Below are 27420 nucleotides of genomic sequence, written 5' to 3' on the forward strand. Positions count from 1 at the left end.
TATTTTCTGCCAAAAACCCACCAATATGTGAGTTGTGCTTACCCATTAAAAGCCACCTCCAAAATTTTAGGTTGATGTGGGTGGTTGTCAGGGCATTGTTATGCTGTTGCTAAGGTGTTGCGAGGTGCTTGCTAGGGTATTGCTAGGTGATTTACTTTCCCATATAAAAAAGCCCACCAAAATATGAATGATGCTTGCCCATGCATAAATTGGTGTTGCTAGGCAGTTGCTAAGACATTGCCAAGCCAATGTGAAAGCTACCTTCACAATGCTATGCTAATTTTGGTGTTTGCCAGGTTGTTCTGTTGTTGCTATAGTTTCCTAGATGTTCAAATTATGCAATGGTAATGGTGAAGTTTGGAGAAAGGTCCTTTACAAGCACCACTAAATGTGGTTTTGTTGGACCCACCATTAAAAAGGAGCTTGTTGCCTTTATCATGAGTTTAGCATCAGGCTTATGGGGCAGTTGTGGCCTAATGGTTAGAGAGTCGGACTTGTAACCCGAAGGTCACGGCCCTGTGTGTTTGTGTGTTTGCTACTCATTACTCCTAATGTCTGTGCACTAACTTGGATGGGATAAATACAGAGGATAAATTCTCAGTATTGGTTGCCATACTTAGCCTTCACGTCACTTCACTCTACTTTTATTAATGTTGAGAACGTTGAGTCCTTTAAAATTGGGTTCAAAATGAAACAGCTGGAAGATCTACAGGCAGAGACAAAAGCAAGCTAAGAGGATACTATAAACTGTGGAAATTAGTCTTTTAGGCGTTCATTCTCATGCCTGTATCATAAAGCGCTTCCAGAGCCTTTCTTTCTTCCTCTGTCTTCTTTCCCTCTTTTTCAAGTCTCCCAGGGGGAAGCCCAAGCTGCCTGGAGTGATTAAGCTTAATGATTACCTGATAATTATAATAGTTCTCACTTAAGCTAATTTCTCGTTGTGTTTGGGGGATGAAGGCCCAGAGCTGCATAGCCCTGCGCAGATCTCTGTTGCCTGCCAGTGTGCGTTTGAGAAGGAGAGGAAGGGTATGCATGAAAGAAAATGGAGAAATGTAGCAAGAGGGAGAGAACGTAATAGAAGATAAATTCCTCTGTCTTACGGTTCTCACTCAAGCACTGCTGATACGGTGGTATGCAATTACAGCGCTCTCTATAAAGCTGATTTTAGGGGAGAGCAACCCTGTTGTGCATTCTCATTTAAAGCTCAGCTGATATGCCTGCTGGAAAATAAGGATTGATGATAGATCTGTTTTCAGTCTGTTTGTCTAATCCAAGTGTTGTTTGGTCACTAAAGGCCTGCCCAAAATCTGATTCAGCCTCACAGTATTGATTTACAGCAATGTGTAGTGACATTTCTCTTTCCTTTGTTCCTCCCTCTCAGACTTTCATTTGATCTGTTTTCTACTCCTTTCCTTCATCTCTTAAAGCCAATGTGAAATCAAATGTTTCCCTGTTTACGTTTGTATTACATATTCCTGGTCTTTTTGCGAATGTTTCAAAATATATTACATTTTACACATCATGGCTTCCTTTTTTGTTTTAATTCACCAGTGTAGACTAGTTAATGTTAATCAACAGCTAAATAACTATTTTAGGCTATTGTTGTAGTCAACCTAGTTTTTATAAAATCTTCCCAATATAGTTAACGCAGTAATTTAATACTTGGTCATTTTAATGTATTAAAGGTTACAGAAAAAATAGTAAATAACAATCGATTAAAGAAGCATATTTAAGTGTTGAATATTATGTATATGTTGAACTGTTCCTTTAACGGTTTCTGAACATCTAATTTCAAACATTCAATTCAAAAGGTTTATTCGGTAACACTTTACTTGAAGGGGTGTACATAAGACTGACATGACACCTTCATAACCATGACATGACATATGTCATGGATATGAAGTAGGGTTTAGGCATGTTTATGACAACTGTCATTAAGTGTCTTTCGCTCAATAATGACATTTTGAATGCAAATATGACATTGTTTAAGATGTCTTTGTTATGACATCTTGACATAAACCATAACATCATAACCTGTCAGTGTCTTTGTCATGACAACTTTACATTAAATTCAATTAAACTGTCATGTGGTTGGTTTTGACATTGGCTGTCATCGGTCTATTATAACTGTGTCATGAATATTTTTCGTGACCTCAACTACAGTGGTACAAATTGAATTTGTCATTAAACAGTTATAATGGCTTCATGACAGCCAATGTCAAAACCAACCACCTGACAGTTTAATGTAATGTTAACCAATAAAGCTAAGTGGTTTCTTAAGTTTGATAATTAATCTGCTAGGTCATGTTTATGACAGGTTGTGTTGTTTTAGTAATGTCAAGTTGTCATGACAAAGACACTGGCAGGTTATGATGTATTGGTTTATGTCAAGGTGTCATAACAAAGACATCTCAAACAATGTCATATTTGCATTAAAAATGTCATAACTGAGCGAATGACACTTAATGACAGTTGTCACAAACATGCATACAACTTCCTTCATATTCATAACATGTGTCATGTCATGATTATGAAGGTGTCATGTCAGTCCTATGCACACCCCTTCAAGTAAAGTGTTACCGTTTATTCTCTAAAGATCTAAAGGAAGGCAAACGGATAGCAACACACTGAACATAGACAATACTAACAGGAACTCTGAACTGAAACAGAACAGAATATATATACAGGTGTTCATGATGGTGACTGATGAGTGCACAGCTGAACGAGATTAGTGTCCGTGACAACAAATGAGTGACAGGTATGTGATGACAAAACATAACAAGTCCAAACTAACATGAATGTGACAGAACGCCCCCTCCTGGTAGGCGTGACCTCGCGCCGTGAAGAGAAGATGAAGAGGATGGTGAAGGGATGGTTAAGGGGGCTGGCAAAGGGATGGCAAAGACAGGCAGATGAAGAGGATGAGGGGATGGCGAAGGGATGGTTAAGGGGGCTGGCAAAGGGATTGTGGTTGTGGCTAGGGCTCACTTCCGAACCCTCGAAGTCCACCAGCACTCCCTCTGCGATGGATGGCTCGGCCGGCTCACACACCTGGTCAGGCGCACACTGCTCGGGCTCCGTGGTCCTCGGTCGCTCTTGTTGGCGTGGGCTCATTCATCGCCGCGATCTCCGTCGCGCTACCTGCGGTGGGCTTAGGTCGTCGATCCTCTCTGTCTGGGTGGTTCTGGCTGGGCACTGGATGTGGAGTGGGGCTGGCGGCATCATCGACGGTGAACGCAGATCCGCAGGGCGCCAGCACCCACTCCACCTATGATGCGAAGCTCCCTCAAGGAACCTCCCCGGACAACTGTGCACGTGTGGCAGCGTTGAGTCCGACATGCACAGGCAGTTGTCCAGGAAGGTGGTCTGATCGGCGAGATCCAAAAATTCTTCTAAATGTTCCTCGAGAGAGCTTTCTCCCTGCTCAAGGCACATGAGTTTTACTGCTGGAAAGTCCATGGTGCAAGCAGGGGTGAAAACGGAACAAAAACACTGAACACGAAAACAGGGGAATAAAAAGAAAATTCTACAAACGCTTTCACTTGTTTGGTCCGGTATTCTGACACGGGTGGTTCCTGGAAGACAGATGAGGAAGACGTAGATGATTCAATTCAAAAGGTTTATTCTCTAAAGATATAACAGGAAGGCAAACAGATAGCAATACACACTGAACATAGACAATACCGGACACTGAACTGAAACAGAACTGAACATATATACAGCTGTTAATGATGGTGACTGATGAGTGCACAGCTGAATGTGATTAGTGTCCGTGACAACAAATGAGTGACGTAGGCAGGTGATGACAAAACATAGCGAGTCCAAACTAACGTGAATGTGACAACTACAGCGTTGTGGCCAATGAAATAATATTTTAGCTCAGCTGTGAATTTACACTTTGAACTTAAAGTAATTAAAGAGAAGCAATAAATAAAGATAAAAATAGACAGCTTTCTTTTGAATTGTACATCTTCATGCAACAACAAAAATTTAGCATGACCAATGTAGTCTGATTTGCAAACAAATGATTCATGACTTTAAAGAGTTCTTTGTCAACAGTGAAAAATATTCACAAATCAGACTTTAACAAATGAGTTATTATTGTGAATCGGACTCCACTGGTCAAAGAAGTTCTTGACACCTGACTTAAACACCGATCCAGAAGATTAACTCAAAATGAAGAGAAGAGTGAAGCCATATTTACACTGACAGCACGGTCATGATGAATGTTTAATTTTCTCTCACTCACCCTCATGTCGTTCCAAACCCATAAGACTTTTGTTCATCTTCGGAACACAAATGAAGGTATTTTTAATATTCTCTCATCATTTTTGTTCATCCATTGAAAATCCACGCAATCAGATTTTTCAAGCTTCAAAAAATGTATAAAGAGCATGTAAAAGTAATCCATATAAACCCAAGTCTTCTGCAGAGACATGATCGCTTTGTATGATGAACAGGTTTAACTTAGTCTTTATTTAGATATAATTATTAATCAACACACATGCATAGAGCACATCAAATATGGTAAAAAGAAGCTCAAACATGCTTGTATAACTCATGAACCAAACCTCATTGCACAAACTTCTTTTTACCATATTTAATGTGCTCTTTACACATGTGTTGATCAATGTTTATATGTGAATAAAAGGCTAAATTAAATCTGTTCATGACTGTGTCTCTTCAGAAGACTGGGAATAAACCGCTCTTGTTGTTGGATGATCAGAGAATATTAAAAATATCTTTTTTGAGGTATACTAAGCGACAAGTAAAATGTTGTTCATATTTACATGATGTTTTTCAAAAACTGAAATAAACCGTTTTCTTAAGTGCATGTTAACGGGGTCAACCTGCACTCCCACTGGTAGTCACCACTTCGCATCTCTGCTCATTTGCATAAAAATTCACAATGCATAAAATCAAGTCAATAACATTTTCTCTCATTAAATATCCTGTTTCAAAAACATGTCATATTATAGAGGAAAAATGCTTTACGAATGCCATCTGATGTTGACTTTAAACTGTTTCTCAATTGCCCTCTCTCCCTTTCTTTTGGCAGGAGGAAGCTACAAAAAGATTGGATACTATGATATGACCAAAGGCAATCTCTCTTGGTATGGGAATGACAGGTGGATAGGTGAGTACACATTTGTCTCTCTCATCTCCCATATATGCTCTTGTTTATCATTGTCTGAAGCACTCTTCTCTGTTTTAAACCCCCTTTCACAAAATCACTCACATTATTACTCTCACCATTCCTCTACATCTCTCCCAGTGTCACAGCCGCACATTCTAGGCCCCGCCCCCAAAACGACGAGAACCGCGGACGACAGACTGCTACAGGGCATTAATCAATCAGTCAGTCAAATTCTGTTTAGCATTCTGGCCATGAGGGCAGCCGCGCTGCGGAAGCTCTGCACGGCTCTACCAAAAAAAGACAAATGAATGCCATTAGAAAACCGCCAGGAGTTAATTCCAATCATAAATTGAGCAAGCGCACTGATAAAAATTGCGTGCAATTTAGAATGAGTGATGGTTTCATTTAATCTTTTTAATTGTATTTGATGACCAGTTCACGCTCAGTGTTGCTGACGGTGCACTGAGAAGATGTCAACTGACAGCTGAAAACAACACAAATCAGACGCAGCCCAGGCTGTTCCCCAGCTGCCTTCCAGCACATGCTAACCTTGACTGGACGAGTACAAATCATCCAATCAGCACGGGCGACACCGCGTGCCTCAGCTGATTGCCTTTGCCTGTTATTTAAACCCTCGTAGGCTCCGAACAGAGATGTTGATTCTTGAGCTTTGTGATAGCAGCCTGGGTTTGTTGGTTTATAATATTGGGGGCATGATGCCACATCACCGTGCTCATTATGTGACCATTTCTATGCCTAGACATTTCCCTAGATGTGCTCTCTGTGGGCTTACTCGGTTTTGAACTTGCTTATTAGCTTATTAAAAACTCACTGAAGCAGCGAGCACCATGGCAACTGAAGCACGTAGACATTGCGAAATGCGCTAATTGCCATTTTCACAAGGCGTATCGGGGGCCTTGTGATGGAACCTGTTTTTCATTTATTTACCCAGCTTGCAACTGGGAATAGTGCCCACAGCATTGTCGTATACCCCAGGTGGCTCGCACAGTCTGGCACCTTTAACTTCTGCATTAGTTGTCGATGATAGATCTCTTTAGAGGTCATCTCTTTAACAGCAACCCTTGACTGTGCCAGACTGGGAGATGCTGCGAGTCTGCCGGTGAGTTGAAAGGTCATCCTGCCCCTTTGATCGTGACAAGGCGAACAGGAATGCAAGATCATCGAAGTTAGAAAGGTTTGTTAAATGGCGACAGATGACCCTTGAGGCGGTGCTGTACCATCTGGAAATGTACGCACAATTGCCACCCAACTTTTAACCTTGCCGTCATGGTCACTGGCGCTCACGGACAGCCTATTCCAGGGAGACGGCAGCGGTGTAGACCTAAAAATAATCAGTGCTGCGATGTGCTGAAATAAAGGCCTCTTGAAGGAGAGGGTGACTTTGCTCCAGATTGGATGCCACGTGTTGACCGATCACTTGCGATTTTCTCGCTCTCTGTCTACATCTCTCGTCTGTACCCTCTGCAAAGTGAAGGTTGCATCCCTTCATCTCCCGGCTGAATGGGATCGGTTTGAATCTTTATGTTCAATTGTTTCTTGCTGTTACCCATCCACTTTACTGATCTCTCTCGTTCTCTCTCGCTCTCCCTGGTCGCCCCTGACAACCACTACATCTGCGCCTTGCTCTCTTATCGCTGTAGCAACCATTATGGATATTGGTTGCCATGGCAACATACTGTCCCGATTCCACCATCAAGGACAGGGAGAGGTATTAAACAGAATGAGCTCTCTAGCCGGCTGAATACATACGTACTCGCACATTTACAACCATTTACATTCGTCACGCACACACACACATTCATTGTTGACCTTAATTGCTTTAGAGACATCTTCAAAAATCTAAAATTTACCAACTTGATTCCTGGTCTTATTTTACAAGATTTATCAGTGCATGTAAAAAATTGTCATTTTTATAATCTTGCACCGGTTCTAATATGACTTCCCCTTTCACCAAGCCCTTTTGTTTTTCAGCCTCAAACCATCTTTTACAATCTAATCAATTACAATTTCAGAGTTTTACCAGAAATATGCCTCTTTATGGCTGTAAATGGGTTGCCAAACCCTTTTCATGTACAATCGAAACCCAACTGACTGGTAATATCTATGATCATTGAAAACATTGAGCTGTCAGTAAATGAGTTCGCTCAGCTCCACAAGGCAGCTCCACACAGATCGCAAGTTAATTTTAACACCATAGCAACTGCAACGTTAACATTCTGACCTGAAACACCATAGCAACCACTTTCTATTTCCACAAACCACTTAAACTCATGTGTCGTGCCATATCACATCTTGTGGTCTACAGTATCTTTTAAGATTGTTCCAGCATCAGTGGTGCTCCACGCTGTTTCCCAGCATCCCAGAATCCGCCAGTTGGCCATCTTCTGCCCCGAGCGGTCATGTTCAGTAGGATCTCCCACTCTCCTTTAATCAATATCAGCGAGATCCACGAGGGAGATGGCCTTACGTGAACCTCTAATTAAGACTGACAGCCGCTGCGCTCATCAGATGCTCTGGCGAGGGGTTCCGGTGGGGCCGCATGGGCAGTATGAGTCCTGTCGAGCTTGAGGACCTGGGCTTCCTAAAAAACCATCAGATCTAGAGATAGATGTAACAAGCTATATTGTCCCCAGCCAATTTGTCACTCGCAAAAGAATGTGACGCTATACCTCATGTGTGCAGCCCACCCATTGAAGGAAGCTGACCACAAATGCACCCTGTTGTCCTTTGTTGTTGCCAAATGGCCAGCCGATTACCCATCTGGAGGCTGTGAAACCGTCTGTGATGGTATCGCTTCACAGAGACCAGAGGGGGAGAAGCTGTAGTCAAATGGCAGTGAGGTGAAATTCGATAGATATCGCTCTCTCTGCAGACTTCAATCCAGTCAGTTTATCATGAGATAGAGAGAGGGAGAGAGAGAGAGAGAGAGACCGAGAGGGAGGTAAAGTGACTAGTCATAACTGGCTCAGAGAACAACAGTTCAGAGCTGCTTTCCTTTTCTGTCTCTTGCTCAATTGTTTCATTATTAAATATACATGATTATTACATAACATTTTTAGTTATACTTTTATTCACAGAAAAATTCTTTTATTCTTGTTCTTTCTCTACTGGATCTGTTTAATAAGGGCAAAAACCTTATGTAGAAAGACTAAATAGCAACAACCTCTTACGTTTTTTAAATTTTATTTATGAAAGTTATTTTAGTATAATATAAAATAATAGTCTACTAAAAAGCCAAATTTTTCTCTCCAGGTTCTGGCCCACCTGCTGATCAGACTGTGGTGATTCAGAAGTTCAGATATTTGTCACAAAAACTCTTCGTCTCAGTTTCTGTTTTCGCTGGCTTGGGCATTTTAATGGGGATCGTTTGTCTCACCTTTAACATTTACAACAGCAATGTCAGGTATGTTTAGCTGTATACTCCTGCTTGCAGGTGTGTGTGCATTTATATTGCATAACCACATTTGAGTTCAGTGCAGAGGACAGCATGCTACATGCATACAAGTATCATGGGTCACATTCACACATTCTGTGTGTGTAGAGACACGTCGGGTTCAAACATTCTGATGCATTACGAATAGCAATAGCATTGCACAGATATATTTGGACTAATTTGTGTGTGTGTTTCAGTCTTTTTATCTTATTGACATTGAAACTTTCAACTAGATTTTCTCAGCAGACAGCTTAAGCTAATACCCTGAACACTTACAAATCTTGTCGTTCATGTGGGTAAATGTGTGAGTGCGTCTATGAATCTGCATGTTTCTTTGTGTGATGATAAGACACAGGAGTGTAAGTCCTATTCCACTGTGAGAGACTAACTAAATTAGCTGAATGCGAGTTCACTACACTAGCAAAAATTACCAAAAAAGTACCATGATATTATTTTAAGTATCTTGGAACACCATATTATATAAAATATTCATTTAGAATATTAATATTAAATAAAAAAAAAAAAAAAATTTAGACTATATATATCAGTATCTTCTATGTATGGTATCCGTACCACACATAGAGCAAAAGGTTGTAAATAGAACCTTTTAGGGATTCCCATCATGAGATAATTTTATGGATTTAGTTTTAATGAATTAATTGTGTTTTAATTCATTATTTGTTTTGATTACATTTTATGAATTAAACAGCTCGTAAACATACTTAATAATTAATAACCTGTTAAACATGAAAGCATTATGCAATCATTTAAGACATTTCTCCTTATTATAGAACCTTTTTGGCATAAAGAGTTCTTTCAAATTGAGTCAATAATCCTAGGGTTCTATATAGAACCCCATTGAACCTTTTTTTCTTAGAGTGATGGCACTACCACATTACATGTCTTTGGAAATATCTGTTCCATGTATGAACCTATTGTTTGATCATACCTGTACATGTCTTTGCAAACTTCTGCATTTTGCAGATTCAGCAATATGTATGTCCATATGTTGAAGGTACATTCAAAACTCCCAGCCTTACCTGAATAACATGACGGCAGTCGGCTGTATGATGGCTCTGGCTGCTGTTTTTCCTCTGGGAATTGATGGACTGCATGTACGGAACTCCCAGTTTCCCGTGGTCTGTCAGGTAAGAGCTCAGGCAATCTGGGTAATGCTGTTTTGTCATTGATGTTATTTGTAGTAGTAGTAATTGAATTTTTAAAACCTCCTCAGACACTTTTCTTCAGAAGGGCTATAAGGAGCCGTATCAATTTTTTTGCTTGATTTAATTTTTTTTCCTGAGGCCCACTCATAATGTTAGTCAGGGTTTCTTGTATCAAAAAATATGAATTATTTCGTTTTTTCACAACCCTTTTTCACCCACTCTCAGACCCTTAAGTATTAAACACACTTGTTTTGCCTCCTTGCTTTCAGACATCTATATATATGCCCTCTTCGCTTACATTTACTTATAGGTCCCAGGCTTGCCGTCAGGTCCAATTTAGTTTGCACTTCCCCTTCCTTCAGTAACAGCATCTTAGCAAAGCCTAAGATCAGAACGATTTGTTTTTGCAACTTAATTTTAATAAATGCATTTTTGGACAGGGGAGGAAGTTTGAGATCTAACAAGTTACAGTGTGTTTACATTTAGGGATACACATTATATATCAGAACAAAAACGGTTATCAGCTATAATAGATATTAGATATTAGTTGTTTTTATTGGATATTTATTGTGCTTGCTCATTTCTGCTATTTTTACATTTAATTTACATTTGCCATCATATAACACTCATTCAAAGTTAATCATTAGAAACATTACTATTTTAATAACATTGTTAAATATAATATTTAGCAAACCTCAAAATGAATTGTTAATGTTTTACATTATAATGTTGTGATGCTTAAATTCATTAATTCATTTAAATTGCCTTTCTTTTAATGTATTTTGATAAAATAGTATATAATTTTAATATCAGTCATTTATCAATTATTTATCTACCATAACATTAGAATAATGATAAGCTTATCGATACTGGCCAGAATTTTAATATTGCTGCATCCTTATATCCATAATATACAATGAAATATTGGCTAAATTGCTTTTTTTAATTATTATTATTATTGTTGTTGTTTTTCTAGTTCCGTTTGTGGCTGCTTGGACTTGGCTTCAGTTTGGCCTATGGAAGTATGTTCACGAAGATCTGGTGGGTTCACACTGTGTTCACAAAGAAGGATGAGAAGAAAGACAAGAGAAAGGTGAGTACAGAACCAAGGTTCCACATCAGTCGGTCAAGTTAGTCATTAAGGTCAGTGACTGATGAATTAAAATAACCGAATAACCTTTGAGTGGTAACAGAACAAGCCAATGCACATTGGCGAGTGCGATTTGCATCGTAAGCCGCTCCCCCGCTTCCGGGTTATAAGGCAGCGTGCGAATACTCACATTACGTTTTTTTGCTAAGGAGCTGAGTGGACCTGGTTTTCACTCTGCACTTCAATCATTTCTCGAGAGAGTATCAGAACGAGAGTCTGTTCCTGTCTCGGTGTCAACACAGGTGTGACGTAACGTCTTTTTAAAATCATTCCACCCGTGTGTCAGCCACGATCTTTGCTTCACGTGTCTGGGCTATAAGCATGCTGAGGTGGCATTCGTTGATGAGCTGTGGAAAGATTACCATCGCGATGTTAAGATCAAGACTAAGATACCGGGAAACAGGTGGAGTCCCCTCTGCTATTCCCCAATCTGGCTTTGATGCGCACAGGGCCACTTTGGTTAATACACAGGGTGATCTGAGGATTAGGGTTTGTTTGCTGGGTGAGTCACCGCGGCCCCCCACTCCTCTTATCCATCGGAGGCTGTGGAGCTTCCTGCTGGGGTTGCTGGGCCTTCTCACGGAGGTCCCAGCATATCATTCGGGGCTCCTGCGGAGGACTGGATGGCGATTGCTGCATCAGAGGGCGGGCTAGAGTTCTCTGGGGATGAAGGCTCGGCTGCGTTGCCCCCTTCAGGGAGAGTAGCGTTGTTCGAGTCCGACCCTGAGCTGACTGCCATGATTTCCTGGGCCACCACGAGCATTGGGCTCGAGTGGAACCCTCTACTGTGTCCCGAAAGATCGTGGCTGGACGATTGGTTTCTCGTGACGGGGCATGCTGAACAGCAGCCTCCTGCTCCAGTGCCTTTCTTCCCGGAAGTACACGAGGAGGTCACAAATTCGTGGAAGGCGCCTTTTTCAGCCAGAAGCCCTTCCCTCGATGGTGGAGCGGTCAAAGGGTACGTGGAGATCGCTCAGGTGGAGCATGCTTTTTTTTCAGTGCAGCTGTGCCCTCAAAATGCTGCCATCTGGCAGGGTCGTCCGCATCTCCCATCCAAGGCCTGTAAGTTCTCGGCTGCACTTGCAGCCAAGGCTTACAGCGCCGCTGGATAGGCCGCCTCTGCCCTGCACACCATGGCCCTCCTGCAAGTATACCAGGCCAAGTCACTAAAAGAGCTGCACAAGGGTAGTTCTGACCCAGGGTTGATGCAGGAGCTGCGGCACAGACCTTTTCTACGATTTGCGTTTGAGGGACGGGCATACCAGTACAAGACCCTCCTCTTCGGCCTTTCCTTGTCACCCTGCGTCTTTACGAAGATAAAGGAGGCCGCCCTCACTCCGTTGAAGGAGGTGGGCATTCGCATCCTCAACTATCTCGACGACTGGCACATATTGGCCCAGTCGCAAGATCAGTTATGCGAACACAGGGACTTGGTGCTCACACATCTCAGCCGTTTGGGGCTTCGGGTCATCTGGGAAAAGAGCAAACTCTCCCCTGTGCAGAGAATCTCTTTTCTCGTTATGGAGTTGGACCTGTTCGACATGACAGCGTGCCTCAAAGAGCCCTTGAATTTGTTCAGGAGCAGGACAGCGGTTCCACTGAAATTATTTCAGAGGCTCCTGGGCAGGGCTTGACATTAAAGGGTTAGTTCGCCCATTTAAGACATGAAGTTGTATGCAATCCTTACCAGCACTAAAGTGCATACACACTGACCCACTCTGTTGTCACCTCCCTGGTCAGAGTTCTGGCCGCTGGAAGTTTTTCAATGAAGTACTCCCGGTTATTTTCCGGGGCCACAAAACTGTGCGTTTTTACGTGAAAAAATGATTTGCGTTTCAAAGCTTGATTAATTTACCACACAAAAAACACGCCGGTCAAAATTCATACCTCAGTTTTAATCGGCACTATTTTCGATCCATTTCTATCAATCCGCGCTGCTGTCAACGTCAACATTGCGCACGTTCAGATCAGCTGTTGATAGCGCGACTCGCTGACAACATGTCTGACTGCGAAACTTCTGATGATGAAACCAATTTTAGCACAATGTCAGACGGATCAGATGATGAAAGTAATTTTAGCACAACGACAATGTTATTGATTGCAACACAAAACCTCAATTGTGTGTGTGTTCAATCAAATAGTTTTCTCAGCAAATTGTACCAATATCCCTGTATACTGTTTTTATATTAGACATCTTTTCACGTGTTTTATAATAGAGTCTAAACATCAGCTTGTTTACCGTACAGTTTAGACATGGGATCATAAAGTTAGTAAATAGAGCTTACCCGTGGTACTGGTACAGCAAAACTCTTTAATTTCCCTTTCCTCCTTGGTTGGGGATGTAATCGTCTTCGCTGAAGTGAGCACTACACACACGAAAAAATCCTTTATTCTGGATATTTTAGCTCCCGCAGAGTAGCCGATGGCAACCAGCCAAAGCTGTCTCATAGTTATATTCGAAACAGGAAAACGATGGAATCTGAACTTTGATCCCGGCACATCGTTGTGGTCACAGCCTGGGAATTTACAAGTTCGCACCATTGTTAATTTAATACTTTTTACGTCGTTGTCAATCGATTGTGTAAACACTATGGAACAGCTGATCGGAACGCGTGATTTTTTTTTCTCCCAAACCACGAAATCCCGCCCTGCAGCCGATTTCATTGGTTTAGGTTACAGTGACGGGTAGGTTTAGGGATCAGTGTTTGGTGTAGGCAATCTGTACAGTGATTGACATGACCAATGACAACTTTAGAATCAGCTGCAGGGCGGGATTTCCGCTGAAGTGGTTTGGGGGGAAAAAAATCACGCGATCGGAACGTGCGCACTGTTGACGTTGACAGCAGCGCGGATTGATAGAAATGGATCGAAAATAGTGCCGGTATGAATTTTGACCAGCGTGTTTTTTGTGTGGTAAATTAATCAAGCTTTGAAACGCAAAGCATTTTTTCACGTAAAAACGCACAGTTTTGTGACCCCGGAAAATAACCGGGAGTACTTTATTGAAAAACTTCCAGCGGCCAGAACTCTGACCAGGGAGGTGACAACAGAGTGGGTCAGTGTGTATGCACTATAGTGCTGGTAAGGATTGCATACAACTTCATGTCTTAAATGGGCGAACTAACCCTTTAACTTTTTTGCTCACCAGCCACTGTGGCTAGTGGTTTTCCAAAGTTACTAGCCACTCAGCATTTTCACTGGCCACAATTTGGACACAATAGGGGAATAACTACCATATAGATATTTTTAATAGCATCTCATAATTTGGCAGCTGGTATATTAGGCTACTGTCACTTTAAGACCTGACGTACGGACCCATTATACTGTTTTATATAGCCAATATACTTTATGTGCACACACTTTGGGTGTGAGCACAAAATCTGCAGGAATGAGTAAAATTGTGCTCAATACGCGCAATCCCTCGCCAGAATTCAAGTCCTGTACCACCAACAATATTCATCCGGAGCAAATAAAACAAGTGAGTAAACGGGTTGGTGTGTCAACTCGCTGTCGGAGAGATTAGAGAGCGAGAACACGCAGCTGGTATCTTTTGAATATATTCTGCGGAAGAGTTTCAGATATTTCAGTATCAATATGTATCGAAAAATCAATATTAATGCCAACACTAGATTGCACTTAGTTTATTTAGATGCCTTTTTAAAAGACTACAATTGAAAAATGTATATTATATAAAATTCAACCCGCCAAACTAGTTAGTAGGAGTGACTGCGTTACACGCCAACGCTGAAATCCACCCGCATTTGGCGGGTTGGCGTGTGTTAATGTCAAGCCCTGTTCCTGGGGCATATGGCATCCGCAGCCGCTGTCAAGCCGCTCGGATTGCTTCATATGAGACCGCTTCAGCTCTGGCTTCAGGACCGGGTCCCGAGATTGGCATGGCACCGTGGCACACACAGAGTGGAAATAACTCCTGTTTGTCGTGGGAGTTTCAGCCCATGGTCGGACCTCGTTTTTCTACAGGCAGGTGTTCCCCTTGTACAAGTGTCCAGGCATGTTGTCTCAACAGAGGCCTCCAGCACGGGCTGGGGTGTTAAATGCGATGGACAGGACCCCACCTGAAGTGGCATATCAATTGCCTCGAGTTGCTTGCAGTACACCTTGCCCTGCGCCAGTTTCTGCCGTCGCTGCGGGGCAGGCATGTGCTGGTCTGGACGGACAACACATTGAGAGTTGCGTACATCAACCGCAAGGGTGGTCTACACTTCCGTTGTATGTCTCAACTCGCCAGCCATCTCCTCCTGTGGAGTCACAAGAGACTCAGGTCGCTTCGTGCCATCTACATCCCGGGCGAGCTCAATTGTGTGGCCGATGAGCTCTCACGACAGCATACGTCTAGGGAGGAGTGGCGACTCAACCCCAGGCAGTCCAGCTGAATTGGGAACTCTTCGGGGTCACTCAGGTAGACTTGTTCGTGACCTCAGAGACAACCCACTGCCAGTGGTTCTATTCCCTGACCAAGGGGGACCCTTGGCACAGAAGCACTGGCACACAGCTGGCCCTGGCGCCTATGCAAGTATGCGTTTCCTCTAGTGAGCCTGCTCGCACTGGTCAGGGAGGACAAGGAGCAGGTCTTGATGGTTGAGCCGTACTGGCCCAACCGGATCTGGTTCCCAGAACTCATGCTCGTCTTGACAGCCCCTCCCTGGTGGATTCCCCTGAGGAACGATCTGCTTTCTCAGGGACGGGGCACCAGGTGGCACCCGACTTAAGTGGACTTAAATGGCTTACCTCCAACGATAGTAGACACTATCACTTCAGCTAGAGCCCCCTCTACGAGGCCCCCTCTAATTTGTTGATTAGTGTTCTTCCCGCAGGGAAGGCCCCCGTAGATGCATGTCAGTGTCATGCTTTCTTTCCTGCAAGACGGGGTTGAGCAGAGGCTGTCTCCCTCCACCCTGAAACTGTATGTTGCCGCTATTGCCGCACACCATGATGCAGTTGACTGTAAGTCCCTCTGGAAATACGACTTGATCATTAGGTTCCTTAGAGGCACCAGGAGGTTGGATTCTCCTCTGCCATGCCTCATCCTGTCTTTGGACCTCTCCTTGGTCCTGATGGCCTTACAGAGAGAACGCTTTGAACCCTTGCAGTCAGTAGAGATTAAAATCCTCTTTTAAGACAGTGCTCCTGACCGTGCTCACATCCATTAAGAGGGTGGGGGACCTGCAGGCATTTTCGGTTGAAGAAGTGTGCCTTGAATTCGGGCTAACTCCTGAGACCCCGGCCTGGATACGTGCCCAAAGTTCCCACCACTCCTTTCAGGGACCAGGTGGTAAACTTGCAAGCGCTGCCCCCGGAGGAGGCAGACCCAGCCCTTGCGTTGCTGTGTCTTGGTCGCACATTGAGTTTGTATGTGGACCACACACAGAGCTTCATAACCTCACAACAGCTTTTTGTCTGCTGTGGAGGACAACAGAAGGGAAAGCTGTCTCCAAACAGAGGTTGGCCCACTGGATAGTGGATGCCATCGTCTTAGCATACCATTTCCAAGACGAGCCGTGCCCCCTGGGAGTGACAGCTCACTTAACACAGAGTGTTGCTTCCTCCTGGGAGCCTCTCTGGCAGACATATGCAGACACCTAACCCATTCGCAAGATTTTGTAATCTCCAAGTGGAGCCGGTGTCTTTCCATGTATTTTCTACAAACAGGTGATATGCAGGAGGGATGGCTCGGTGTCTCGCTTGCTGCGCCAATCCCCTCTGAGGATGGGATTTGGGTGCTTATTTTGCTCCTCAGTTGAGTTCCCCTGCTGGTGAACCCTGGTGGAGTTCCTCCAGCATCCTCGGCAGTCAGATACTGTGGAGGCATCTAACGCCAGGTCTAGTACTGGTGTGTATGCCCGGTTGGTTAGCCCCTATACAAGACTAGATGCCCCTATGTTGTGATTTCTCTCTTTAGGTGATCCCATATGTGTATTCTTCCACGGTATGGCTCCCCTGTTGGCGAGGTCTTGTCTTTCCCTTGGCAGAGTCCACTCTGCCATCTCTGTACCGGTATTGCCTCCACCCCTGAACAAGGTGGGATCTACCAAAGAGATCTTACATAGCACTGCCCTGTCGGTCAGTCCATATGTGTAACTCCACATGTTACCTCCCTACGGGCAGGATGTGGTCTCCGTAGCATTCCTTTCCAGTTGGAATAGGCATGCTTTCCCAGTGTTATCCAATAGTTTCACTGTTCAGGGTGAATGGAACATCATTGATTGACATTGTCTGTGCACAGTCCTGTCCTACTTCCGCCCCAAACAGGTCGGGGGTGACCAGCTGGCTTGCTCAGGGCACTGGAAAGGGGCAGCTATTGTGGCGTCTAGAGATTTCAATTCGTCTGTCACTAACGTTAACCCTCTGGGGTTTAAGGTGTTTTTGGGGTCCTTGAGATGTTTTGACATGCCCTGACATTTGTGCTTTTTTTCAGTTGCTTATAAACATATTAATGGCACAGGTGAAATTACACTCTATTTAGCACAAACAGGGCTACCATAACATGTGAGCAACATATATGTACATGTTTGTATTTTTGAGAGAATATTGTTTATGCATGGTTATTGAAAAAACTAAAAATTAAAGTTTCTGAAATAAGGCCACAAAACACATACTAAATGTGTCCACAAGACTTTTGACTAATGGATGTTGTCGCATAGAGTTTTTGCTTCAAATTGATCTGAAAATCATCCTGCCTAATCATTCACATAAAACAATAGATTGTTTTAAATTGTGAAAAAAATGTTTGTTTGGAAACGGCCCAACCCCCTCATGAATAATTAGGTGGTTCTCACCTGAGAAGACAAAGACCCGCATAATGAGCCTTTCATTCAGGTGTGTCACACAAGAAAGAATGCAAGGACTATATATAAATATATATATACACTCACCGGCCACTTTATTAGGTACCCCATGCTAGTAACGGGTTGGACCCCCTTTTGCCTTCAGAACTGCCTCAATTCTTCGTGGCATAGATTCAACAAGGTGCTGGAAGCATTCCTCAGGGAGTTTGGTCCATATTGACATGATGGCATCACACAGTTGCCGCAGATTTGTCGGCTGCACATCCATGATGCGAATCTCCCGTTCCACCACATCCCAAAGATGCTCTATTGGGTTTAGATCTGGTGACTGTGGAGGCCATTTTAGTACAGTGAACTCATTGTCATGTTCAAGAAACCAATTTGAAATGATTAGAGCTTTGTGACATGGTGGAAGTAGCCATCAGAGGATGGGTACATGGTGGCCATAAAGGGATGGACATGGTCAGAAACAATGCTCAGGTAGGCCGTGGCATTTAAACGATGCCCAATTGGCACTAAGGGGCCTAAAGTGTGCCAGGAAAACATCCCCCACACCATTACACCACCACCACCAGCCTGCACAGTGGTAACAAGGCATGATGGTTCCATGTTCTCATTCTGTTTACGCCAAATTCTGACTCTAACATCTGAATGTCTCAACAGAAATCGAGACTCATCAGACCAGGCAACATTTTTCCAGTCTTCAACTGTTCAATTTTGGTGAGCTCTTGCAAATTGTAGCCTCTTTTTCCTATTTGTAGTGGAGATGCTGCATACCTCGGTTGTAACGAGTGGTTATTTCAGTCACTGTTGCCCTTCTATCAGCTCGAACCAGTCTGGCCATTCTCCTCTGACCTCTGGCATCAACAAGGCATTTCCGCCCACAGAACTGCCGCTCACTGGATGTTTTTTCTTTTTCGGACCATTCTCTGTAAACCATAGAGATGGTTGTGCGTGAAAATCCCAGTAGATTAGCAGTTTCTGAAATACTCAGACCAGCCCTTCTGGCACCAACAATCATGCCACGTTCAAAGTCACTCAAATCACCTTTCTTCCCCATACTGATGCTCGGTTTGAACTGCAGGAGATTGTCTTGAGCATGTCTACATGCCTAAATGCACGTAGTTGCCGCCATGTGATTGGCTGCTTAGAAATTAAGTGTTAACGAGCAGTTGGACAGGTGTACCTAATAAAGTGGCCGGTGAGTGTATATATATATATTGACATACATGCATACATACGTACATATCATACTTGCCTGTAGAGAGGAGTTTATTTCAGCATCATATAAAATCAACAATAATGATAATAATAATATTAAAGCAAACACAGCTCTGGTATCGGAAAAGTATCGGTATCGGCCGATATCCAAATTCAGGTATCGGGATCGGATCGGAAGTGAAAAAATGTGGATCGGTGCATCCCTAATTGTGAGTATACACAAAAAAAATCGACACTTAACAGGATCGAATGATGTATAACACTTATATGTAAGATCAAAATCAGCAAAGTATTTTGAGTCTCTTTTGCACTTATAAGAAAAAAAGTGAGCTGGTATCGCCGGTGATACCACCGACCCCAGAGGGTTAACGTCGAATGTGACTGATTGATAGGGAATATCTAGGTTACTAATGTAACGCCCGTTCCCTGAAGGAGGGAACGGAGATTTTAACGCCCGTCGCTACAACCCCTGTACCTCCGCTGGTAGCCAGCATACCATCTCTGCTCCTAAGCAAAAACACTTAATGTGAGTATTCGCACGCTGCCTTGTATACCCGAAAGCGGGGGAGCAGCTTGCGATGCAAATTTCACTCACCAGTGAGCATTGGCTTGTTCTGTTACCACTCGAAGCTGATTGGGCTCTCAGGCTAGACGTAAACATCTCTTTTCCCTCCTTCACATTAGTAACCTAGATGTTTTTATTGTCATGTTTGGTTTTGAGTTTTGAACTACGTTTAGCTTTTCATGTGTACCTCATGCGATCTTGTCATGTGGTTCCTTTGTCTCGTGTGTCATGTTTTGATTGGTTTATTGTGTTCATTGCTTCATGTGTCTTATGTCGTTAGTCCTTGTGCATTTAGCTCTCACGTTTCCATTGTCTCGGGTCTAGATTTGTTTAACGTAACCTGTTGTTGGTGAGTTTCTGTTTATAGCTCATGTCCAAGTCTGTTCTAGTCAAGTCATGTTAAGGCCGGGACAAACCAAATCGGCCATCGGGCAATGTCGGGCCGTTTTTGAGTGTCTGTTGGCTTAGTTTTTACGGTGTGTTCACCGTTGGCTCTAGTCGCATGCCGTCTGGGTTTTTTGGGCCGATTCAGCATGTTGAATCGTTGTCGGGCCATTGGTGAGAGTGAGAACTCTGATTGGCTGTTCAGCTTAGCGAGTCAGTGGACGAGAATAAAAGCGAAAGTGATGAAAGCGATCAAAGCAGTCAAGACAGTACAGACAGAAGGCTGTTATAATTGTACGTCATCTTACCTGAGCATTCAAATGCACAAAATATTTTCATAATAACATAAGCCGAGTGGAATGAAGAAAGTGATCGGCAAGATTGATATTCAAAATGGTAAGCTAGCGCTGCTTTGTTTACGGTTGTATATCTGCAGTCGTAGTTTCGGTTTCCCCTTTTGAATGGCAAATATAGACTATTAATATCTTCTGATATTAGCAGGCGGAGAACGCATGTGCTAGTTGACGGTCGCCAGTAGTCCTTTTGGTTTGTTCTTTTTGGCCGAGACGCAGCCGATGCGAGGCGACAACACAGTGAGCTTTCGTCTCCGCTAGTTCTTTGACGTTGACTTGGTGTGTCCCGGGCTTTAAGTTCAAGTCAAGTCATCATTTTATTCTGTTTACTCTGTCACCATTGTTGAATATAACTGCACTTGAGTTCACTTCAACTCGACTTGCCTTCAGTGAACTACACGTTACAATTATAGTTATTAAAACTAAAACCTTAAATTATTTTTGGAACTTGAAATAAACTGTAACTGAAATAATATATATAAAAACGTTCAGTTGGCTAGTTGCCAAGGCAACATTTTAAGTTAACTTATATCAAAATAACTCAAACTACACCTGAAATAAAATGAATTAAACCCGTAAAAAAAAAAAAAAAAGACAAAATCAATTAATAAAATTTAAAATTAAATAAACTAAATTTAAAATTAAGCAGAAAAATTATTGTAAAATAACTGGTGTGAGGTTAATATGAGGTGTTTCAAGACAAACTATCTGGTCTTTTAAAGCCTCATAAGAATTTACTCTGCTGACTTGTGTCAAGGTCTTCCAGTACACTGCTGGAATGATCAATATATCATAGTGGAATTATTATCTTTTATAAAAAATATATCTTGTTCCTCTTTCTGTTATTATCTTTGGATCTCCATCTCACTTCCACTGCCTCTCTGGCTTGGCCACTGTTTCTCTGTGTCTGATCTCATAGAGATGGGTCCCCTGTTGTCCTTGAGCATCCTTAAACAGCACATTTATCATAGAACCCATCTCGGTGAGCTCTCCTTACAGCCCCATGAACCAGCAGTCACTCCATCACCACAGATTCTCTCACGCTGCGCAAGATCACTTTCAATCAGTATGTTGGATTTTTTGGTAACACAATAAAGTCTCATTTGTTAGTTACTGTATTATCTAACATGAACTAACAATAAGCATTATATTTTTGCAGCATTTATTCGTCTTAGTTAATGCATATACAATTGTTTATTGTTCATGTTAGTTCACATAGTCCATTAATTTAATGTTAACAGATAGGCAAGGCAGGTTTGTTTAAATAGCACATTTCATACACAATGGTAATTCAAAGTGCTTTACATAGAAGAAATTAAAATAATCAAAAGAAATAAGAATTATTAAAAACAGTTTAGAATAAAAAATAAAAATAAAAAAACAGTAAAAACAGTCGGACGAACAGTGCCACAGTGCTCATTCAGTAAATCCACAGCTAAACAGATGTGTTTTGAGTCTGGATTTGAATGTGACTACTGTGGGAGCACATCTGATCTCCTCTGGAAGCTTTGGAAGATACAACTTTTCATTTTAAAATGTATTAGTAAATGTTGAAATTAACAGTTAAACAGCTATAAATGCAGCCTTGGGGCGAGACTTTCAAAAGTATTAAAAATCTTACCAACCCCAAAACTTTACATGGTAGTGCATCTGTCACGTCTGATCTGTGTTTGTGTTTTGCTTCAGTTGGACTTTGAGTTAGTCTTGCACTGTTCTCAGTTCAGTTTCCAGTGTTTTATTTGTTCATGCTCTTCTGTTTCCACAGTTTATGATTTGCCCTATTATAATGTGTTCCACCTGTGTCTTGTTAATTATTTTGTTTAGTCCCATGCTGCGTCCCAATTCACCTACTTATACTACGCCCTAAAAGTATGTACTGTTTTTGTGAAGAAAAACATACTTTTGAGTGTGTAGCAAAAGAGTACACAAGCTCTGGGACATACTATCACATCATAAAATTGCATCTTTAACGGTTGCTCTCTGTCGCATCCTGACACTGTGAACGGGCCTGTCAATCATCTTGTCACAGTTAAAATCCTCCACATTTCATTTCCTACCGTATCGGTGAGAAATGCAGTTGATCAACAGTCGCAGGCCTTTCATGCGGAGCACTCTTCTCATATTAATGCATAATGATGCATTTAAAAGTAAATGGCCAAACGGATCTTTATAAAAGTCCACATTGTTATTGCAGATGAAATATAACATGGATAACATTAAATAAATATTTTTTATCAGGTTAAACTTTGATTAGTCACTCAAACCTTTATGTAAACCTCTCACCTTTCTGGTCGCACATATCCGCCATGTTTTGTAGTTTTTTAACACTTTTAACTCGTAGTTCTGAACTGAATCCTCCTCCATTGCGCAATGGGTTGTGGGCAATATTAGCCGTTATAGTGAGCAGGGATCCACACTTCGAAAATATATTAGAAATAGTAGACCATCCTGGAACTTTTTGACATACTCTTTTCATCATACTATGCTTTGGGACACACTTATTTTAATCTCACATACTATTTAGGATGGATAGTATGGACATTGGGACCCAGGGCCAGTGTGTCCCAGACTCCCAGTATATTTATAGCCCTGTTTTTGGTTCAGTCTTTGTCTGATCTCGTCGCTACGCTGTGGTTGTTCTGGTGTTTTTGTTTCCTGTTACCCTGATAGTGTTATTTTGAGTTTGTATATTTAAAGAGACTGCTTGCAAAAAGATCCAGCACTTTTATTTTTGTCTTTGTTTCAAACCCAGCGTGACAGTATCTTGAATAAAATAAAAAAAATCTTACATTTTTATTGTTCTGTGCATAAACCTTATTAAATTTTGTTCGATTTATGCTTAAAACAACTTCTTTAAAAATCTTCTTAATATTTTATTTTTGGTAATGTATCACTTTAGGGATGTTTAGATATTTTTACTGGAAAGGAAGACCGTTTAGACGACAACATTTTCAACTAAAAACACAAAACATTTTGATGTGTTTTGGTCGTTCATTTACACGACAAGAGCGTTTTGGGGGCCTGAAAACGCAAACTTTTAAAAAACGGGATTCAAAGTACAAGTATTTTAAAACAAAACCATTATTGTCTCCGTGTAAACTACAAAAACGCGAATTTGTGAAAATGGTGACGTCATGCGAATGCGTATTACGTGTTCAGTCTATAGGCGCTTAGTGTTTCTTTACAAAGTGAGATCGCCAACTACTGGCCTGACAGCAGAATACAAAGTTTTTAGTTGTTTTCGCAGATCCGTCTGAACGGGGATCGTTTTGACAACGTTGTTGTCTGTACACTTTTCTGTTTTTAGTGCATCGTTGTTGAGTAAACGTACCCGACACAAATGATATTTTTCACTGCCAAAAGTAACCATTATAACTAAAAGTAGAGTCAAAGGAGGAGATAAAGGGGGGGGGGATTCAGGATAAGTACATAATGCCTATTATTGAGTATTCATGAGCGTTCATCTAGTGGTGGAGAGGAGCTTGTCATGTTCCCTGTGGAGAGCTCTCTCTCTCTCTCTCTCTCTCTCTCTCTCTCTCTACACAAAGAAAGGATTCAAAAATTGAGAAACGATCTATGATGTGCAGTGGGGCATTGAATTGACGGCTTTGTCATTTTCAAATGTGCTTCTTTGACTGGTGCGTCACTATTGAGATTTTTTTTTAAAAGTTAAAAGCAAACACAAAACGAGCATCAGTACGTTTGTTTGAAGTAGATTATTCAAAGTCATTGTCAGGGATACAAAAGGGAAATGTTGGAATAAAGAATGGTTTCAGCATTTATTAAAAACCATAACATGGAAAGAAAGATTTGGGACAAAGATTCTATTTTTAGCAAAGAGAAACTCGTTAACTGGTATGATGATATGTTTTATTGTATGAATTGTCATGAAAAAGTCACCTGCACAAAACAATACATAATTTGAGTTTTAAGTTCATGCAAGACATTAAAGGAATGTTATGATTCAGCACAAGTACCTCAGATGATGTCAGAAATAATGACAAAAACAAAACAGTAAATAATTTAGACTTGTCCCTCAGTTTGTAAAATATACTTACAATTGAGTGCCTTTGTATGAGTATAACAGTAGTGTGTTAGAAACTGAATGTGATTGATAACTAATCTTGTCTGTGCAAAATTATATTCAGTATTTCAATTTCTGTTTTGACCATGTTGCTTTTAATAAAAAGTGCCCAAGCAGTAAACCCTGTAACTTTCATATGATATATGCAAGGACACCAGAAAAAGTCTGTTCACAAAGAGAAAAATACACCCACAAATTACATCAATGCAAAACCAGAAGTTCATCCACGTAGAAAAGAAGTTCCACCACTTAAAGGATGATCAAGGCATCTTTAGAGTTTAATATAAGCACTGGAATGTCCCATAAAAATTTTCAAAGTACATTCCTGTTCATTTTTACAAACAGAGACATGAGTCAAAGTTCTCTTGCAATCAGTAGCAGGCCATATATAGAGCTTAACTTGTTTTGAACCCAGAAAATTCCTTGAATCAATTGTCTGGCTATGTGCGAGTTCTTTCATCCTCGTCGTTGTGAAGGTGTGTTTGAGGTTTATGAGCTCTCAAAAGTGAGGATAAACAATACGAGTCACAGAGAACATATGCTTTTTATGTTGCTCTTTAAATAAATGCTTTTTATGTTTAATTGCTCACAAACATCCTCGCTACAAAAAAAGAACGAGTATTGATTTTGTTGAAATCCATTAAAGACACTTTCCTTACTTAAACCATAAAGAGCAGCCACCGTGTGGCGGATTGAATTGGCATCCTGGTAATGGGCCATTGTTTTCCCTTCAAGCTCTCTGCACTTACGCTCCTTATGATGTCATGAATCACCACAGAAGTTGTTTCTTTCACTGGCCTGGATGGAAAGTTGATTGGTGGTGTTTTTATATCCCAGCAGCACCTGGAGCCCTGGAAGCTCTATGCCACCGTGGGGGTCCTGCTGGTTATCGACATCCTGTCCCTTATGATTTGGCAGATTGTGGACCCCTTGCACATCACAGTGGAGGTAAGGCAGCCCTCCGTCCTATCAGGGACTGTGTTTTTACAAACATGACACAGTTGGATTTAATGTGTTTTGCCACAAGGTGCATATGAACAAAATCTTGAATTAACCGTTTCTCTTTCTTTCTGAGCAGAAGTTCACTAAAGAAGCACCTAAAGGAGACGTGGATCAGTTGATTGAGCCTCTTCTGCAGCACTGCAGTTCAGAGAAGATGAATACATGGCTTGGTAAGAATCGTTCTGGGTTTGACTCTGAATCTTTTCACACTACACCCAAAAATCTGATTTGATTTTTTTTTTGTAAAATGCAAACGTTACATTTTATCAGTTAATATATTCCCTGACTTTACAGTGCAGTATTTAAATGCAAAAATTGATTCACAGACCACCCGTAATCCAGTTTAAACCAGCACTCTCTGTGCTGACTTAGGACTGCAGCAGGCATATTTAAATGAAGTCATTGTTGTGGAAAGAAGGCGGCAAACAGAATTTTCTTCAAAAGAGATGTTTGTGTACATTTTCTAGTGATAATACTGGCAGATATTCATCAAATGATGTTTAAGTGATGTTATAACTAGCATACAGTATCTCCAGATGTGCAGTGTAGTCAAGGACACTTTGTGCCAATTGAAGTGTCTTGATCACACTGGAGGACTGATGCAGTGTATTTTCAGTAAAGTATGAAGATTCCCTTATAAAAAAAGAGAACCGTTTAATTGTACTGAATGTGCACTTGTAGTGTACTTTAAATATTTCAAGGTATATTTTAAGTAAATAAGTATATTTTAAAAACAAAAACTTTACTTTCAGATAGTAAAATATGAATGCATGGCTGTTTCTTAACACTTAAGTATACTTTGTAATAATGTCAAATTAAAAGTTTTATTTTAAACTACATATAAAATAATAATATACATATAATAAAATCTTTTTTAAAATCCTTTGTCATGCTTTAAAGTACACTTATTGTTGACTAAAGCATGTCAACGTTTTGTACTTGATTCAAATTTTAACTGTTGTGTGTTATTCACTATTAGGTAACGCTTCCTTTTACAGTACAGTACTTACGTGTACTTACAGTGTACTTACCTAGAAAGTACTGGCTAATATAAGGTAAGTACATGGGTTACAGGTAGGTTTAGGGGTAGGTTCAGGGTTAGTACCTAGTTATTACCCAGTAATTGTAATTACTATAATAAGTACATAGTATGTACATGGGTAACAGGACTGTAAAAGGAAGCGTTACCCAATATGATATACAAGTTAGTACAATGTACTAAACTGTAACATCATCATTAAAAATGTGTAATTAAAAATGTAATTCATGATATACAAGTTTTAATAGAAATGACAAAGTATATTTTAGATTTCCATAATAAGGACATTTTTTTTAATTATGCCTAAGTGTACTTATTTTTGACACTGTTCCTCCGCTCAGAACCGACCCATAAGATGGGGAATTACAGCGTGCAAACTGTGGTCAGCATTATTTTTAGGCCATGTTTGCATCATTTCCTGATTTGCATAATTCCTATAATGAATCGGATATTAAAACGCAGACAGTGCATGCAAATAAAGGACGTTAACAGTGGCCACAATGTCTCTTCTCTTGTTCATCATGACATCTCATCATGGTGTCGGGCTCAAAAAAATAGTCACTGTCTGAAATAAAGCCCATGAGCCTGTGTCTGTGTGAAAGTGATTTAATGAAGGAACCCCGATGGTTTTGACCTTCAGCCTCTCTCCTCAGGTGTTTCCTTCTTGTAAGTGTTTAAGTAATTAAACAAATTAATTGCTACCTTTATGAGACAAATTGGAGCGGCCTTGCTCTTTTAGTTACGGTCATTAAAATGAGCCTTCAGTGTGTTCTTCAGACAGAGTCCTTGAGAAATGAGCACAGCTGCCCGTAAACAGGCCTGTCATACAAATACTTGTATGATACAAATCTGCCATTACAGTTTCTCCAAGTAAACCATTAGTAGGTTGACTTCATGGGGCATTTGGTTCAAAGATGCATGGAAGGCAGCTTCCTTTCACAACATCTGGATGAGAAAAATAACTGATTTGCACAGAACCAAACAAAAACAAACAAGGCAAAGTTCTCATTAAGATCAAAGTTGTAAATAAAACAAAGATTATTGGAGTACTATTTACAA

The 27420-nt window shown here is 41.2% G+C and overlaps 1 protein-coding gene across 2 annotated transcripts in view; it reads left to right on the forward strand.

Moving 5' to 3' along the window:
• The window catches only part of gabbr1b (gamma-aminobutyric acid (GABA) B receptor, 1b), a 145025-nt gene that overhangs the window by 92923 nt on the left and 24682 nt on the right, over positions 1–27420 (forward strand). The window contains exons 15-20 of one of the 2 annotated variants that reach the window (XM_056254479.1): positions 5060–5137; positions 8411–8561; positions 9607–9739; positions 10734–10850; positions 25158–25268; positions 25399–25492. In XM_056254479.1, the coding sequence (XP_056110454.1) occupies positions 5060–5137; positions 8411–8561; positions 9607–9739; positions 10734–10850; positions 25158–25268; positions 25399–25492 (684 nt within the window). The remainder of the gene's footprint in view (positions 1–5059; positions 5138–8410; positions 8562–9606; positions 9740–10733; positions 10851–25157; positions 25269–25398; positions 25493–27420) is intronic. The other variant, XM_056254480.1, reaches the window with a different exon arrangement.

This window comes from Rhinichthys klamathensis, unplaced genomic scaffold (assembly GCF_029890125.1).
Source record: "Rhinichthys klamathensis goyatoka isolate OS25496 unplaced genomic scaffold, OSU_Roscu_1.1 h1tg000111l_1, whole genome shotgun sequence".
In the NCBI taxonomy this organism is placed as follows: Eukaryota; Metazoa; Chordata; class Actinopteri; order Cypriniformes; family Leuciscidae; genus Rhinichthys; species Rhinichthys klamathensis.